Raw genomic sequence first — 18,466 nt, forward strand, 5'->3', positions numbered from 1 at the left:
GGGCTAAACAAAAGTGTTTAATTAATGTTTCCCAGCAGCAGGCTGACCTTAAGTATTCACACACATTCATGTATTACCAAATATACCAGCTGCTGCCTCATGTTTAAAGTTATGCAGAATAAATTTCTTTCCTTTCTATTAAGTTAGACGTGTGTAGTATTCTCCTTTCTGTACATTCTCCTGGCAGGTTTCCTTTTTCTTCATTATTTGAGGTTGTAGGAGCCTTTGGTATAAAGGTATAAAGTAAAATACACCTTTTCCCCTTTCTTGTTCTCTTTTTCATAGTTAACTGCTGTTCACCTTGGGTCTGTTCTGGCACACATTACATAACCATCCAGGGCTGGATAGCATATATTTTCCCAGAATTGATTACATGGTCAGAATAATGCTTATCAAAATTTGAAAAAAAAATATAACTGAACTTATGTATTTAATGTAGTATACAATTGCAACATTACATTTCATGATGACAAGATACAAGTTAAAAGGCAAATATAGATGGATTCATTGGATAAGTTAAAAATAAAATATTGCTGGGTGCTGGTGGCTCACTCCTGTAATCCTAGCTACTCAGGAGGCTGAGATGTGAGAATCACGGTTCAAAGCCAGCCCGGGCAGGAAAGTCCGTGAGACTCTTATCTCCAATAAACCACTCAAAAACCAGAAGTGGCGCTGTGGGTCAAGCGGCAGAGTGCTCGTCTTGAGCTGAAGAGCTGAGGAAGAGCGCCCAGGCCCAGAGTTCAAGCCCCACGACTGACCAAAATAAATAAATAAATAAATAATAAAATAAAAATATCAAGGGGCTGGGAAGGTGGCTCAGTGGTAGAGCGCTTGCCTTGCATGCCTGAGGCCCTGGGTTCGATTCCTCAGCACCACATAAGCAGGAAAAAAAAGTCGGAAGTGGCGCTGTGGCTCAAGTGGTAGAGCACTAGCCTTGAGCTGAAGAGCTGAGGGACAGCGCCCAGGCCCAGAGTTCAGGCCCCATTACTTGGACCCAAAAATAAAAATAAATAAAATAAAAGACCAAAATAGAGAGGTAATTTGATGGTGGGTCAGCTGTGAAGATTCCCACAGCACTAGGACTTACATAATATTATTTATAAAGTTACTGCTTATTAGGAGCCGAAACAATAGGCAGTGGACACAGCTGGAAGTCTGAATTTGAAGCAACAACATTTTAAGAATCAAACAGTTTGACGGGCAATGGGGGCTCACGCCTGTAATACTATCTACTCAGGAGGCTGAGATCCCAGGATCGTGGTTCAAAGCCAGCCCAGGCAGGAAAGTCTGTGAAACTCATCTCCAATAAAGCACCAGAAAACCGGAAGTGGTGCTGTGGCTCAAGTGGTAGAGCACTCGCCTTGAGCTGAAGGGACTGCACCCAGGCCCAGAGTTCAAGCCCCATGACTAGAATCAAAACTTTCACCCTAGAAATACACACAAGGGCACAAAAATCTTCTTGTGGACACTATAACCTACCTATGAACCTTATTAGAAATACCTTAGGGTTATATACTCAATAGACTGCTTCTTGTATTTCTGAAGACTCAAGGAATGTACTGATTTGGGAGACGTGGGGTAGACATGGAAAATAAGAACATTCTAAGAAACCTGACTTGTTATCCCATCACCAGTCCCCCCTGTAAGTGATTTAAATACAATTTTAGAATTTGACATTAAAACACAGTGGTTTGATTGCACTTAAGCTGCGCTAGCTGTGTGAGCTGCCCCAACTCAGCCCGTTACTCACTGGAAAGGTGTTTTCGCTCTGGTTCCGTGGGCTCTTCGGTGGTAGCCCCGAGGGCAGCCTTGGACGCTGACAATCCCATGTGATCATCCCAGGCATGTACTACCAGCCAGGAAGTTAAAGGCTGTAGAGTCCAGTCCCTCCTCTCCCTGACCAGCGGGGATGAGTGCCCCGCTTGGCAGAGGATGAGGAGTCTCAGATGTTGGGGAAAGGTCTGGCCCTAAGGCGACTGGTACCTGGTAAATTTCTTCGCGCAGCATGACATGGAGCTCTCACATTATGAGGTGGCATTTGAAGTCACAAAGCACCAGGGTTTGCAGGATTGCTGGGAAAGCTGGCAGGAGGCCTGGGGGGGGGGGAGGGGTTACTAGACCATCCTTTGGGACGTGATGCACCCTCTGAACTTGAGGCTAGGATCTCCAAAGGAGTGAGGGCAGATTCTCGACACAACACAGGCTCCAGGATGGAATAAGCAACAGTTTAGCGAGTATTAAAAATCTTGGAGTTTTCCCCCCTTTGGAGTCTACTCCCCTGTTAATCCCATCCAGAACATGTGACATTTCTTAATTTTTTCTTTTATTATTTTATGTTAATATTTTCCTTCAAACCATTGAGGATAGTCATAATGGTGACTTCTAATTCTTAAAGGTGCTAGTGTATATTTTGACATGTTCCTTAAAAGAATGTTATAGTTTGTTTTGACAGGCACATACATTAATTTCAAATCACTTTATCCTTGAAAGGTACATTTTTGTTAAGTTATTGTTATTTAATTCATATATCATTTTCCCACTTAATACACAATTGAATACTTACTAATATAGTCATAGAATTGTGCAACTGTCACCATGGTCAATTTATGAAATGTATATAACTTTCAGAAGAAGCCCTTTACCCACTAGCAGTCAGTCCTTCTCCCCTAAATCTCCAAGTAGGCAATGGTTTCTCACCTCCCCAACTACCTACCCCCAACTCAACAAAGAACTGAGTTATTGTTGGTGGGTTCTGGTTCTGTTTTTCTGCAGTGATGGGGATGGAACCCATGGGCTTGTAGGACTAAGGGCTGGCTAGAGCTATAGTGATGTTTCCTTTTTTTTTCTTTTTGTGTCAGTCCTGGGACTTGAACTCATGGCTTGGGCACTGTCCCTGAGCTTCTTTGCTCAAGACTAATGCGCTACCACTTTAAGCCACAGAATCATTTCCTGCTTTTTCTGGGTAGTTTATTGTAGGTAAGAGTCTTATGGATTTTCCTGCCAATGCTGACATTGAACCGTAATCCTCACATTTAACCCTCCATTGTAGTTAAGATTACAGGCATGAGCCACCAATGCCTGGCCAGGACATTTCTTTTTCAATACCTTTCTTTCCTTCTCTCCTTTTCTCCCTTTCTGCTCCCTCCTCACTTCTTATTTAAGTGATACTATGGTTTGAACTCAAAGTTTCACACTTTCTAGGCAGGCACTTTACCACTTGATCCATACCTCCAGTCCTTTTTGCTCTGGTTATTTTGAAATGTGGTCTTTTTGTTGGAGCTACACTATGATCCTATTTACATTTCCTCCTATAGCGGAGATGACAGGTGTGCAACATCATGCCCTGCTTTTTCTGTTGAGATACCATCTTACAAAGTTTACTTGTCCAGACTGGCCTTCAACACTAATTCCTGCCAGAAGATGCTCCCAAGTAGCTAGGATTCCGGACCTGAGCCAACAGTGTTCAGCCTTATCCGTAGGTATTTTTTCATACAAAACAACAGACTCATTTAAAGTTTCAGTTGTGTGTGTGTGTGCATGCATGCGCCAGTTCTGGGGCTTAAACTCAAGGCCTGGGCACTGTTACCTGGGCTTCTTCGCTCAAGGCTAGCACTGTATTTTTTTTTTAAATCATAGCTCCACTTCCAGCTCTTGGTGGCTAATTGGGGATGAGTCTCACAGACTTTCCTACCAGGGCTGGCTTCAAACCACAGTCTTCAGATCTCAGCCTCCTGAGTTGCTAGGATTACAGGCTTTTTTTTTATTGGTCAGTGGGGCTTGAACTTCAGGCCTGGGCACTATCTCTGAGTGCTTTTGCTCATGGCTAGCATTCTACCATGTTGAGCTACAGAGCTGGTGGCTCACACCTATAATCCTACTAAGGAGATCTGAGGATCATGGTTCAAAGCCAGCCTGGGCAGGAAGTCTGTGAGATTCTTATCTCCAGTTAACCACCAGAAAACCGGAAGTAGTGCTGTGGTTCAAGTGGTAGAGTGCTTGCCTTGAGCTGAACAGCTGAGGGCCAGCACCCAGGCCCAAAGTTCAAGCCCCATGACTGATCAAAAGAAAGAGACATGCTTGTAAAGGTATGGGTCAATCTTGGGGAGCAGGGAAGACAGGGCAATGGCGAAGATAAATATAATGGAATATATTAAAAAATAAATAAAACATACATAGTGAGGCTCCCTAAAAAGTTAAAAAGGGGGATGTGGAGGGGCTAAGAAATAAAGTTTTTCTCAAAGTACATTATATGCATACATATAACAATCTGTTCTTTCCTAATAAAATTTTTCAAATAAGATGTCATATGTGGTTTTTATAATTGTAGGCTCTAATATTTAAGTGTGAAACATTTTGAGTTAATGCTCATATGATGTGTGGTAGTGGTCCAACTTCATTCTTTTACATGTGGATATTTGTCTGATCATTAGTTGAAAAGACTATTCTTACCCCAACCAATATTTTTGGCTCATTTGTTAAAAATCAGCTGACTACACATGTGCGGCTTTATTTCTGAACTACCAACTCTATCCCACTTTTCATGGAGAATGGTATGTGATAACCACCATCGTGGTGGTAGGGGTGCTCATTGATAATGGGTGTCACTTTTAATTCCTCTTCATGAACACATACACCTCTTCCTTCGAAAAGAGTTCAAATACTTTAACTTTCAGTTCAACATCAGAGTTCATTTTATCTTTCTTCCCTTTTTCAGGTTTGTAAATGATGTCTATAACACTGAAAAATCAAGCTCCCATTTTCTTTGTTAAAATTTCCAAGGTTTTATTTTGTAGTAATTGAATGTTGCAAAAATAGTACATGGTATATAACTAAGCAGACTACAGACTCTATGGTCACCAAACTTGACATGCATTTGTGTATATATAGATTTATACAATTTTAACACAGGTACAGATTCACACACAACACTACAATCAATATACAAAACTTCCATCACCACAAAGGAACTTCTTGTGTATTCCTATATAGTTATACATATGCCATACCTCATTCAGTCCTATCCTTGGAAACCACTAATCTGGTCTTCGTTCCTATAATTTTGACATTTCAGTAATGTGTGCAATCACACAGTATGTGACCTATTGAGATTAGCTTTTTCATATAAATTCAATGTGGTTAGTAGCCTTGTATTTTTTTTTCCATTAAAAGCAGTATTCAATAGTAGAGATTTGTTTAATCACTTATCTATTGTAGGATATCTGGGTTGTTTTTGATTTCTGGTTAATACAAATAAAGCGGCTTTGAAAACTTTTGTGACAATACCAGTTTCCATTTCTCTGGTATAAATGTGCAGGAGTGCAACTGCTGAGTCACAGGTAATGTCTATGTTTAGCTTCAAAAGAAATTTCCAGAGTTTTCTCCGGTGTGGATATACCATTTTACATTCCTGTCATTGATTAAAAAAACCAATTAGTTTGTATTCTCAATAATGTGTGGTAGTTTCCCTATTTTTCTTCAGCCATTCTGATAAGCACAAATACCTTCACTGTGGCATTAATCTGCATTTCCTATACTCATGACATTTTTTCACATCATGACTTATGTATCACACGTTTTGGTGAAACAGCTACTCAGGTTTCTCACTCACTTTTTAGATATTTTTTATCTTTGAGTCTTGAACACAGTGTTCCCACACTAATTAAATATTAATATTTTTTTCTATTTGTAGCTTGTTCTTTCTTCTTATTTTGATGAAATACAATGTTACAACTTTTTTTTCTTTATGTATTGTGCTTTTGACTTGAAGTCTAAGAATTTATTTCCTACAGATTTTTATCCTATGGCATTTTTCTAAAACTTTTATAGTTTTACATTTAAATCCATAATACATTTTGAGGTAACTTTTATAGGAGATACTAGGTTTAGGTTGAAGTTCTTTTTTTTGCTTTTAGGTATTTATTACTTTAGCATGACTTATTGAAAAGTTTGTCCTTTCTCCATTGAACCACTTTTGTACTTAATCAGACTTATTTTTGTTCTCTCTTCTGTTCCATTGATCCATGTGTCTACTCCTCTGCCAGAATCATACTGTCCAGATTACTGGAGCTTCACATTAAGTCTTGAAGTGGAGTAATGTGAGCACTCTAATTTTTGGTTCATCAAAATCAATTTAGCTTTTTTTAAAGTGTAATTGTTCTCTGGGTATTTTCACCTTCCCTAGAGGAAAAGAAAAAAGAATAGAGAACTCTGGTGAGGAACACGAGAGAAAATACAGTACCTACATTCCATTTAAGTTTCAGAATAGTGGTTCTGAATATAAGCTGTTCTGATACGAGTACTTCTAGAATTGTGATAATCTAGGGAAGAAACAAGAAGAAAAACCCAAACCAAAAAACAACCTTTAGCATTGTTTTGGAGACTGAAGGTCTCTTCTTTCTTTTCTACTTCTCCAATCCCCACTTTAATTCTCAACATATAACTCTTTTCTGAAGACATACTTATTGTTCATGGTGATATTTGACAGGAATAGTGTAATCAAATTTTTTGTGTGCCAGTATTAGGACTTGAACTCAAGGGTCTCACACTCTTACTTGGCCTTTCCCCTTATGTCTGGCACTCTACCACTTGAGCCACACCTCTACTTCTGGGTTTTTGTCAATTAGAAATAAGAATATAGAAGATTTGTTTTCCTGGGTTGCTTTTGAACCATCATCCTCAAACCTAGACACTTGAATAATTAGGATTACAGGCATGAGCCATGGGTGCCCAGCCACAATCAAACTTTTTAAAGTATGATTCTTATTACATCCTAGGTTCTAAATGTTTCTGGAAAAATAAATTTAAATTACAATGAAAATTCCTAGATATATAGGATCTGTTCAGTAGAGACTTGCTTCACAGTCACAAGTTATAACTCGTTTGGTTGGTTAAAAAGGATGCCCATATTAGACGCAGTATTTGGTATCTCAGAATACCTATTGTCTCTCAACAAGGGCAAAGAATAGGAAGGTGGGTGCTGATGAGGCACCTCTAGTACCTTTTGGAATCCTAGCATCACCCAGAAGCATCAGAAATACAAAATCAAAACGTAAAAAACTCTTCTTCCTTTAGCTTATTATAGGGGATAGGTGTAACTGGAAACAAAAATAAATACTTCCAAGTTTAAAAAGAGAAAAACAAACATTTTAAATGAACTCCTCATTTTATTCCCAGATATCTCTTGCCAATGTACTTCCTATAGCCATACAAAATAAAACTCTTTTATTATTTGTAGGTCAATTATAGGTGAGATGATTCAACAAGCTGTAGTGAAAATTTTAGGAAGACATCTTGAGTTTATTGCATGCATAAAACTTACTTACTGGAATATAAGAAGAACTGTTTCACTGTCTGCTAACTTATGAGCTGTGTGTGGATTCTAGATGACGTTTAGTGCACAAACTTACCCCATTTTTGTCTTCTACTTTACTCTAGGGAAGAAAGTTCTTCCATAAGCTTTTCCTTTTCTTGTTGCAACTCCTGTAAATGCTGTTGATTTTGTTCCAGTCTGTCCTCCAACCATTGCAGGAGAGGTCCACTGACTGCTGACATCTGACTACACAGATTCTTGGTAAACACTTTGGGAAAAAGACAGATGAGCTAACTGTGGCAAAGCTCATTTCATAGCATGTTCCTACTTCACCACCAATAGCACCTCAGTCATGAATACAGAAAAAAAAGGAGATGGAGAAGTAGAAATAATGCAATAAATTGGGCCCGGGCAAAGAAAATACCAATTTCTAAAGTCACTTTGAGCACCCTACATTCACAAGCCAGTGAGAAGCCTGGCTATATTGAGAGCAGAAAAATGGCCAACTCCATTCCTTGAGGCAGAAGTGCTAAGAAAGCAGGAGGGCTCCTCCCAGCCCTTCAGCCCTTTCAACGCTAAGTGACTATTAGAGAGCTAGCTATTTGCCTATCAAATGTTATGCATATAATTAAAGAAATAAATACATTAATTCAACTCACCTGAGAGGTCCTCTTTCAAAATGAGAAAACAAGAGAGATGAAGAACAAGGGAGTTATATTTTATGTCTTACCATAAATATTCAGCTTCATGGTGAGACAAAGATTCTATAACATGCAGGTAGTTTTGTGTGTGTGTCTGTGTGTGTGTGTGTGTGTGTGTGTGTGTGTCAGTGTGTTCAGCTTCATGGTAAGACAAAGATTCTATAACATGCGGATAAGTGTGTGTGTGCGTGTACGTGTGTGTGTGTGTGTGTGTGTGTGTCCTGGGGCTTAAACTCAGTGCCTGGTGCTATCCATGAGATTAAAAAAAAAAATTTGCCCAAGGCTAGTGCTCTATCACTTAAGCCACAACTCTAGCTTTTTTGGGAGGGTAGTTAATTGGATTTGAGTCTCACAGATTTTGCTACCTGGGTTAGATTTGAACCACCATCCTTAGACCTCAGCCTCCTGATCAGCTAGAATTTCAGGCATGAGCCATCAGTATCTAGTTTATAGCACACTTTTAAAACCCAATCTGCCTAACAGAAATACTTCTTGTCTCTTAATACATGATTTATTGAAATGAACACTTTAATACAAATCTTTCTAGAGATATTTGTGCATGGATATACTTATTTTGGGTGTTACTTTCCCCCATAACAATATCATAAGTAGGGGCTGGGAAGGTGGCTCAGTGGTAGAGCGCTTGCCTTGCATGCATGAGGCCCTGGGTTCCATTCCTCAGCACCACATAAGCAAAAAGAAAAAAGCCGGAAGTGGCGCTGTGGCTCAAGTGGTAAAGCGCTAGCCTTGAGCTGAATAGCTGAGGGACAGCGCCCAGGCCCAGAGTTCAGGCCCCACGACTGGACCCCCTCCCCCCCAAAAAAACAAAAAACAATATCATAAGTATTTTTTCAATAAAAGTTTAAAAATCTAGTTTTCCTTAAAAGCTACATAAAACTCAATAGATATATCAACTTAATAAGTCTCTTGCTGATAGAGATCTAAGTGGCATCTAATTTCTGCTCTCTGCTTAAGTGGAATTGTCATACCTAAATTCATGTATACTTTAAAACTGATAAACCACTTTTTAATTGATTATACCATATTATAATTTCAGGAACAGAGGCAATTTTACTTTTCCCACATCCCTGTCTAGTTGTCTCTCAATTTAATCTTTCCCAGTGGGTGAAAAAAATGGTAACTGGGTCTTGATTCATACTTCTTTAAAATATTATATTTAGTATTTAAGTTTTTCTGTAGGGGCCTATGAAAGTGTTCAATTTTTATTTAGTCAAATCTTTTATGAGTTCAGAGTTTCAGATTATACTTAGGCCACCATGTCCCTAGAATTTGAAAAGTATTCTTTTGTGTTTTCTTAAAATGATCATCAATAGGGAGAGGCAGATTATACATAATAAATCAATTTAAAGTATGCAGTGCAATGAATTTTGAAAACTGTATACCCCATATAACATCCCCAGCAGAAACAGAAATCATTTCTATCACCCCAAGAATCCTCTCAACAATTCCATTTAAGCAAAATGTGCCTTCACCCTCTATCCTCAAACAGCTACCAACATAGTTATCAGCATAAATTAGGCTTCCCTATTCATGAATTTGTAACTATACAGTATATGGCTTTTTATATGATGCTTCTTGCACCAGGCATAATACCTGAGATTCATCCAGGTTGTTCATGTGTCAGTAGTTTGTTATTATTCCTGAGTAGTACTTCATTGTATACATATATTACATACTATTTATCCATTCACCTATTAACAAACTTTGGATTATTTCTACTTTTTGGGTTTTGGGTATCAGAATAATACAGCCAGGTACACTTGTATACAATTTATGTTAAAACTTTGTTTTCAATACTTTTGGGTACGCACCTAGATGAACTGGTGGGATATCTGGCAATTTTAATTGCCAAAGTGTTTGAACCATATTTAATTATAAAATCTTAAGCATATTTGGAACACATTTATGGACAGGAATCTACCTTCTTTGAAACAGAAAAATAATAATACAGGCTCTTGAAACCTATGTTAAATTCAGCACTATATCCCAATGTCCAGAAGAATGTCTAGCAAAGAATAAGCTTAAAATTTTTTGTCATGGGCTGGGAATGTGGCTTAGTGGTAGAGTGCTTGCCTACCAGGCATGAAGCCCTGGGTTCAATTCCACAGTACCACATACACAGAAAAAGCCCAAAGTGATGCTGTGGCTCAAGTGGCACAGCATAAGCCTTGAGCACTGAGAGACTCAGGGACAGAGCTAAGGAGTAAGTTCAAGGCTCAGGACCGGCAAAAAACGTCACTAATCAGTAAATAATCCATCCATTTTATCGATTTGAAAAATCACATTAAATATTAATTCTTAAACATACATTGGCCTATCTCCAGGATTTACCTAGTTCCACTGATCTATTTAAGCTATTCCACATTTGAAGTGATTATTATACTTTTTAAATTACTATTTTTAACCAATATTAACCCTTTGCAATGTTTTATTCTCAAACAGAAATGATGAGACAGATGGACCAAGCCAAGTCTCCCTTCCTTTCTTCATAAAGTGATTACTGCCTGTCACATTTGAAAGTGTCTACTTTTCCTCACTTATCACTTAGCAAGTAAATGGGGAAGACTTTACTGAATCACTGGGGGATCAGCGTTATGTAGAAAGTACTTATTGCTCCAGAGTTGTAGATGTTGGATAAAAGTGTCTTAAGTATATTGTAGTGAGTTTTTTTTGCTCTTTAACAGTATACAGGAAATTTTTCTCTATTAACATGAAAACACCTTCTCCTCTCTTGTGCCTTCCATTTTATCTGTCTATAGGCTGCTGATAATGTGCTGAACCAGCTTATAACAGTTCACAACAGTGCATTATTTTTGAGCTACCATGCTAGGATTTTATCATGGAAACCAGCAAACACAGTAAATCAAATCGCTATTCCCTGAGAGGTAGTTGTTAGACATATGCCAGTATACCACTGAATTGGTCTATCATAAATAAATTTCTTTCAATCTTTCCTCTTATCTTACTTTGGGCTGCATTTTGCAGTTATCTGGAGTTCAGGCACCGGTGGCTCACACCTGTAAGCCTAGCTACTCAAGAGGCTGAGGATCACAGTTCAAAGCCAGCCCAGGCAGAAAATTTCCCATGAGATCCTTTTTTTTTGCTTATGTGGTGCTGAGGAATCAAACCCAGGGCCTCATGCATGCCAGGCAAGCGCTCTACCACTGAGCCACCTTCCCAGCCCATCCCACGAGATCCTTATCACCAATTAGCCACTCAAAAATCAGAAGTGGTGCAATATAGCTCAAATGGTAGAGAGCTAGCCTTGAGCACAAAGAGGCCCAGGACCAGGAAAAAAAGAGTTTGTGAGCAAAAGCAGTAAAGCTCTTGAGAAAGGAAAATAAAAGATAACTGGTATTCATGACCTTTATTGCTTAAATTTGCTTCTGTCAGGTAAGTATTTCAGAGACCACTCTATTCGAGGAAATAAGAAACATTACCTGAGCCATTATGTATCTTGGTTACTGAGTCCAGATGTGTAAGACTAAAGAAATAAAATAAGTTTATGTCAGTAACAAAGCAACACTGAAGGGAAAACAAAAAGGTCATGATCTGTAACAAAATCTACTTTAGACCTTTGCCAACTGAGTTAGATGAATATTTATGATTTACATTTCAATTCCTATTATTTCCAAATTATTGTAGGGATATGACTTTATTTAAAAAATTGAAAAATACTAATAGCAGACTTTGAAATTAATGTCTCTCACTAAAACCTTGATATACATTGATGGAGGAAATCTAGTAGAAAAGGGTTACTAAAATGTCATTTATTTTGTTTTCACAAACAAAATGAAAATATACTTTTCCTTGAAGTATCCAAATATACCAGGGCAGGAAGATATGTTAAAGAGACTGTTAAAATAGAGTGCAAGACAATTCTAGACCTCACACTCTCTACTGAGCTATAAAAACAAAAACAATTTGGTACCGGCACAAAAATAGGCCCAAAGATCAATGGAACAGACTTGAAGACCTAGAAATAAAGCCTTATAGTTATCTGACATTTGATAAGGGAGCCAAAAATGTACGGTGGACAAAAGATAGCCTCTCTAATAATTGGTGTTGGGAAAACCAGACACCCATATGTAGAAAACTAAAATTGGATTCCTGTTTGTCACCATATACTAACATCAACTCAAAATGGATCAAAGACCTTAACCACAAACTATTGCAAGATGGAGTAGGAGAAACATTAGGACTTATAGGCATAGGCAGGAACTTTTTCCAGAGTCCCAGGCAAAGCAGACAAAAGAGACATTTGACAAATGGAATTACATCAAAATAAAAAGCTTCTGCACAGCAAATAACATCATTTCTCAACTAGAGAGACAGCCAACAGACTGGGAGAAGATCTTTACCAGCAATACATCAGACGAAGGTCTAATATCCAAAATATACAAGGAACTCAAAAAGCTAACCTCTCTAAATTGAACAAACCAATCAACAAATGGACAATGGAGCTAAAGAGAAACTTCTCAGAAGAATGGCAAAGACACATATGAAAAATGTTCACCATCCCTGGCCATAAAGGAAATGTATATCAAAATAACTTTGAGATTCCATCTCACCTCAGTTAGATTGGGTAGCATCAGGAATTCAAACAACAAATGCTGGTAGGAATATGGGGTAAAAGGAACCCTATTGCACTGTTGGTGGGAATGTAAACTAGAACGACCATTCTGGAAAGCAGCCAGGATATCGTAAAGACACTTGCACACCCATGTTCACTGCTGCATATTCACAATAGCCAAGTTATGGAAACAGTCCAGATGCTCTACAACTGATGATCAAAAAATGTGGTACCTATACACAATGAAATTTCACTCATTCATTAGAAAGAATATAAATATGTCATTTGCAGAAAAATGGATGGAATTAGTGCTCTAGTTAAGTGTGGTAAGCCAAGCTCAAAGAGACAAACAGTGCATGTTGTCTTTTATATATGGACGCTACATGTGAAATACAACTGGACATGATAACCTATTCAGGACTCTTGGCATTTACACACAAACAGTAAGACCAAAGGAGGATACCAGTAGGGGAGGAACCCAAAGGTGTAATTCTCCTGAACATTTAAAATACTATTTATCGAAAAGAATTTCAGGAAGCAGAAACATGGGTTATATTTTGTTATTGATGGTGGTAGTGTGTGCTTTCTTTCTCTTTTTTTTTTTTTGCTTCTTGGGGAAGACAAAGGGGAATGGTCACAGAAAGTGAGGGAGGAAGGGTGAACAAATGAAATCATGGTAATCAGTATACACTTTGTGGAAAATGAACTATGTAACTTATGGGCAGGGACAAGAAGGGGAAACAGGTTAGTGAAGGAAGGGGTGACATTGTTCAAAAGGGAAATGTATGCGTTGCCTGAATTGTGAAATGGTAACTCCTCTGTACAATGCCTTAATAGAAACAATATCATTCTTTGAAAAAACATAGTGTGAGAACTGTAATTAGAGCAGTGAAAGGAAAGGAGATGTGGCTCAAGAGTTGAGCTGTTACAGATAAAAGGCTTTGGCTCTGAGAAGTAGGAAAGAGGCACAACTGTGTCTACCTGTGAATCCTTCTATATGCATCCTGCTCTTCCTGGCACAGGATCTTGGGCAGCTCTACTGCTGATTCGAGGCATACTTTCCCAATGGTGACATGAGGTACAATATGGATTGGGATTTCAATTCTCTCATATCTGCAAGATAACCAGTTCAGATCAGTTCAGTTCAGATCAGTATTGAACCCTTCATTATAATAAGTTCTCTATAGTTTTGACACCTGGGGATATGGCATGTTTCAAAGGGTAAGCATTGCAATAATTCATTAAGTGGCTTAATTTCAAAGTAGAGAGAGTTCAAACTGGTTCATTTGGGGAGCAAATTAGGAGTCTGCTTGAAGGGTCAATATTCCTGGTCCTATAGATAATCAGAATCTACATCTGCTAACTTACCGGAAACCTTTGGGAGTTCAAGGTCCCAGGCAAGGAAAATAGCCAACTAATATTGTTTTTAGTCAGAAAGTTGCCAGTGAAGCTGAACAAATTGATCATAAAGCCTGGAGAAGAGAAACTGCAAACTGTTTATTTTACAGATGGAATTATTCACATTCTGACTTGCTCTAACTCTGTTCACAAATGACCCTTACTTCTCATTCTCTCCTTTCGGGGAACACAGTTAAGAAGTTCACATATATTTGTATTTTCATGCTACTGTGAAAGAAAAAAGATATGTATGTTACTAATGTCAACGAATCTCTTTTTTCTTCATACTCCCAATATACCTAAACTTCTGTGTGTTCAGTGGAGAATCCAGGTTGGGGACCTTGACATACTGCAGGCCCCTTGACACAGGGTGGTAAAACAGAGTAATATCTAGTTCTGTACTATCCTTTCCCAATAAGTATGCTTATGTACCATGCCACAAATGATGGGAAATTACAATCACTCTTTACCTCTCTATACTTAAAAAGTCAGGAGAAAAATTATGAAAAAATATGCCACAGCTGCTAAGTGGCTTGAAGGCCCTTTCAAGTAATATCTGATATTATTATTGATATTTCCAGAACTAAGACTGCTATTAGTAAAGTTACCAAGGTTTCCAAGTAAATCTATCAATAGCACAGGCAAAAATAGTTTCAATCTTTTATTGGATTTAGACACATATCTTCACAAATTCCTAGAAGAAAGTGCTAAAGGTTCTGTCAGGTTATTGAAAACAACAATCCTTGGACCAAAACGGGTAGAAATTTAAAATTTATGACAAAGAAGTGTTTAGAAAAGATAAAACAGCATCTATTTAGAAGTCATTGGCAATGACTAATAACAGTACCAACAAGTAGAACAGGAAGAAAAAGAGCCTGACAGGAATAGTTTTCCTAGAAGGGTATTTTCTGATCCCAAGGAAGAAACTTTAGAATAAGTTGAAAACATTTTTCAAAAGGGTTTGTGGGTCCTAGGTCTCAGTTGAAAAAGTCAGTAGCGTAAGGCTCATAGTTAATACAGATACATGAGGAAGCCAACATACTAGAATGTTTTAGGACTTTGTGCTTCCAGAGACACTGAACACCACCAGACTGATTAGAATACCTTTGAAGAACTCTAGAGACCAGTTGAAAAGTTCTAACATATAGACAAATGTAAAATAAAGCAGGGATTCCAGCAAAACTTGTAGAAAAATCTGTGATACTTTGTGTACCTGTGCACTTCCCTTGTCCTATTTGACCTTTCATAGTACAAAGAGGATGGAAACTCTCACATTGAGGATCCTGCCTTGAGATGTAAATAAAGAGCAGACCAGCCTAAGCTAGGAAATTTCAGAGAGACTAGAATCTGTATCATTTGACTTGATTGCTGACAATACTGAAAGCTTGGTATGGAAGGTGATGAAAATAGATACAATCTGAGCAACAAAAGAGACTCAGTTCTATATGAAGCCAGAATGGGGAGCAGGAAATTTGGATGTCTCTAAAGAAGCAGAAACTGGTTGCTTAGGGAATTGGAAATAACAAAAATGTATGAAAAGTCCCAGAATCTCTAGATGGACTTACCAAGTGAATGTTTTCCCTAGCACAAAGCCATTCAATAAAGACTAGGACAGGTGGCTGCTTTTTCAAATGTCTGAGTGTCAATAATAACAACACTTCTGTAAAAAAGGTATATAAACAAACAGTGAAACAAGACCCAAATCACAGGGTAAAATCCAGAAAACAATCCTACGAAAAGAATGATCTGAGATGCTTGACAAAGAAATTAAAATAACTAGCATAAAGATGCTTAAGTAGGTCAAGTGAAAACACAGGTAAGTAAATGAAAAAAGGAAAATGATACACGAAAAAAATGAAACCATCAACAAAGATAAGGAAACTGTAAAAAGAAAAGAAGCAAATAGGAATTCTGGAACTAAAAACAGAATTACTCAACTGAAAATTTAACTGTAAAGAGCATATTATCAAGCAAAAATCATAAATAAGTATCTTGAAGTTAGGTCATCTGAAATATAGACGGGAATAAAATGATGCAAGAATGAAGCAAAAAGTGAAGAAGCCTAAGAGACTACTAACAGGACAGTAGGAAGTAGATCAATACCTTACATGATTTCAAGAAGGAAATGAGATGAAAGAAAGGTACAGAGATTATTTGGAGATATAACTCACTTCTGAGAAAAGAAGTACAAATTCACAAAAGTAAAAAAACTACAACTAGGACATATCCAATGACACTAACACCAAGGCCATATAAGCAAACTATCAAAAGTTAAAGATGAGAAAAATATTGAAAGCAGCCAGAAAAAGTGCTTCATTATGTACAAGAGCTTGCCAGTCTATTTCTCAGCAGAAACCTTGTAGACTAGAAAGAACTGGGATGATCTATTCAAAGTCCAAAAAGGAAAATAAAATTCTTGTCAATCAATATTGCATCAGGCAAAACTCTCCTTGAAAAATAAAGGAGAAATTAATGTTCTACTAAATAAACAAAAGCTTAAGAAGTTCATTAACAATAGATATGCTCTATAAGAAATGCTAAAGGGTGTTTTTCAAAATAAAAGGAAGGGCAGAGAGGAATATGGAACCATCTAAAACTATCAAGTTCTGCAGAAAAGTGTAAATACAGACAAAACCAGGAATCCACATTATATAACTTTAGCCCATAATTCATTTAACTTTTGCATAAATTTAACCGACAAAAAGCATTTTAAAAACCCTATGAATTAAAACATTAGACTTGAATAGCAAGAAATTGATTTTAAATGCTGCAAAATCAAAAACGGAGCTAAATTACAATGGAAAGAAAATCAGAATCACTGCAGACCTCTCCACACAAACCCTCAACACAAGGAGAGCCTGAATGGTATGACCTGAAGATCATCAACTGCCAACCCAGACCGGTGTGCTCAGAGAAGCCATCATTTATATTAGAGGGTGAAACAAAACCTTCCATAACAAATGAAAATTAAAGGAATTCATGAACACTATACCAGCATTACAAAGAATACTAAAGGAAAGAATAAAAATCTGAAGATAACCAAAACCAAGGAAACACATCAGAGAAAAATCAGTAGAAGATCAATTTAGTAAGCACAGGATGTGGAAAGAAGTAAAATACAGGAAATCAAATGGAAAGAAGTAAAATACGGGAAATCAAGAAAATGGAAGGAAACATGACACATCTCCCTATAATAACTAAACATTAATGGACTCAATTTCTCAATCAAAAGAAATAGAACAGCAGATTTGATCACAAAACAAGATCCATCCATTTGTTGTATCCAAGAGACCCATCTCACAAAGATTATAAACAAACTCCAAGTGAAAGGGTAAAAAAAGATCTTCCATGCAAATGTACCTTGTAAGAAGGCAGGAGTAGCCATACTGATACCTGATAAAATAGACTTTTCATTAAAATAAGTACAAAGAGACAAGGAAGGTCATATTAATAAAGGGAATGATCCATGAAGAGGAAATCACAGTGGTCAATATCTATGCGCCAAACAATGGAGCACCTAAACTTGTTAAATACTTTCAGACTTACAGAGACTCTTTTCTCCAATAAGCCACTCAGAAAACCGGAAGTGGTGCTGTGGCTCAAGTGGTAGAGCGCTCGCCTTGAGCTGAAGAGCTGAGGGACAGCGCCCAGGCCCAGAGTTCAAGCCCCATGACCGACAAAAAAAGAAAAAAAAGATCATATCATAGTTCACACAAAGAACCTAAGCAAATACAAGAGGACTGGCATAATACCTTGCATCCTATCTTACCACAGTAGAATCTAACAACTTCTCAACAACAAAACATAATGCATAAATTACTCAAATACATAAAGTCTTAACAACACACTACTGAATAACATCTGGGTCACAGAAGAAACTAAGGAAGAAGTTGAATATGAAAACACATCACAACAGAACCTCTGGGATACAGCAAAAGCAGTGTTGAGGGGCTGGGAAGGTGGCTCAGTGGTAGAGCGCTTGCCTTGCATGCATGAGGCCCTGGGTTCCATTCCTCAGCACCACATAAGCAAAAATAAATAAAATATCTTAAAAAAAAAAAAAGCAGTGTTGAGGGGGGAAAGCACACATAAAATAGAAACAGCTCAAGTAAACCTAATGATACAATTAAAACTGCTATAAAAACAAGAAATAAAATCAAATCTTTTTTTTTTTTTTTTGCCAGTTATGGGCCCTGAACTCTGGGCCTGGGCGCTGTCCCTCAGCTTTTTAGCTCAAGGCGAGCACTCTACCACTAGAGCCACAGTGCCACTTCCAGCTTTTTCTGCTTATGTGGTACTGAGGAATCGAACCCAGGGCCTCATGCATGCAAGGCAAGCGCTCTACCACTGAGCTACCTTCCCAGCCCATAAAATCAAATCTTAAACTACTAGAGATAGCAAGGATTAGGGCAGAAATCAACAAAAGAAAGAAAACTATACATAAAATCAATGAAACAAAATTTG

The 18,466-nt window shown here is 37.8% G+C and overlaps 2 protein-coding genes across 4 annotated transcripts in view; both read right to left on the reverse strand.

The window, feature by feature from the left end:
• Vbp1 (VHL binding protein 1) overlaps positions 1 to 1,946 on the reverse strand; it is a 52,302-nt gene extending 50,356 nt beyond the window's left edge. Inside the window, exon 1 of the mRNA XM_070039434.1 lies at positions 1,751 to 1,946. Within this exon, the coding sequence (XP_069895535.1) occupies positions 1,751 to 1,829 (79 nt within the window). The 5' untranslated portion in view covers positions 1,830 to 1,946. The remainder of the gene's footprint in view (positions 1 to 1,750) is intronic.
• A 2,825-nt stretch (positions 1,947 to 4,771) lies between these two features.
• Brcc3 (BRCA1/BRCA2-containing complex subunit 3) overlaps positions 4,772 to 18,466 on the reverse strand; it is a 44,729-nt gene continuing 31,034 nt past the window's right edge. For 2 of the 3 annotated variants that reach the window (XM_070039436.1, XM_070039435.1), the window contains 4 exons: positions 13,586 to 13,717; positions 11,472 to 11,515; positions 7,407 to 7,577; positions 4,772 to 6,177 (listed from right to left, as the gene is read on the reverse strand). In XM_070039436.1, the coding sequence (XP_069895537.1) occupies positions 7,426 to 7,577; positions 11,472 to 11,515; positions 13,586 to 13,717 (328 nt within the window). In that variant the 3' untranslated portion in view covers positions 4,772 to 6,177; positions 7,407 to 7,425. The remainder of the gene's footprint in view (positions 6,178 to 7,406; positions 7,578 to 11,471; positions 11,516 to 13,585; positions 13,718 to 18,466) is intronic. The other variant, XM_070039437.1, reaches the window with a different exon arrangement.

The sequence above is a fragment of the Dipodomys merriami genome, unplaced genomic scaffold, assembly GCF_024711535.1.
Source record: "Dipodomys merriami isolate MVZ:Mamm:240054 unplaced genomic scaffold, mDipMer1.0.p SCAF_3, whole genome shotgun sequence".
Classification (NCBI taxonomy): Eukaryota; Metazoa; Chordata; class Mammalia; order Rodentia; family Heteromyidae; genus Dipodomys; species Dipodomys merriami.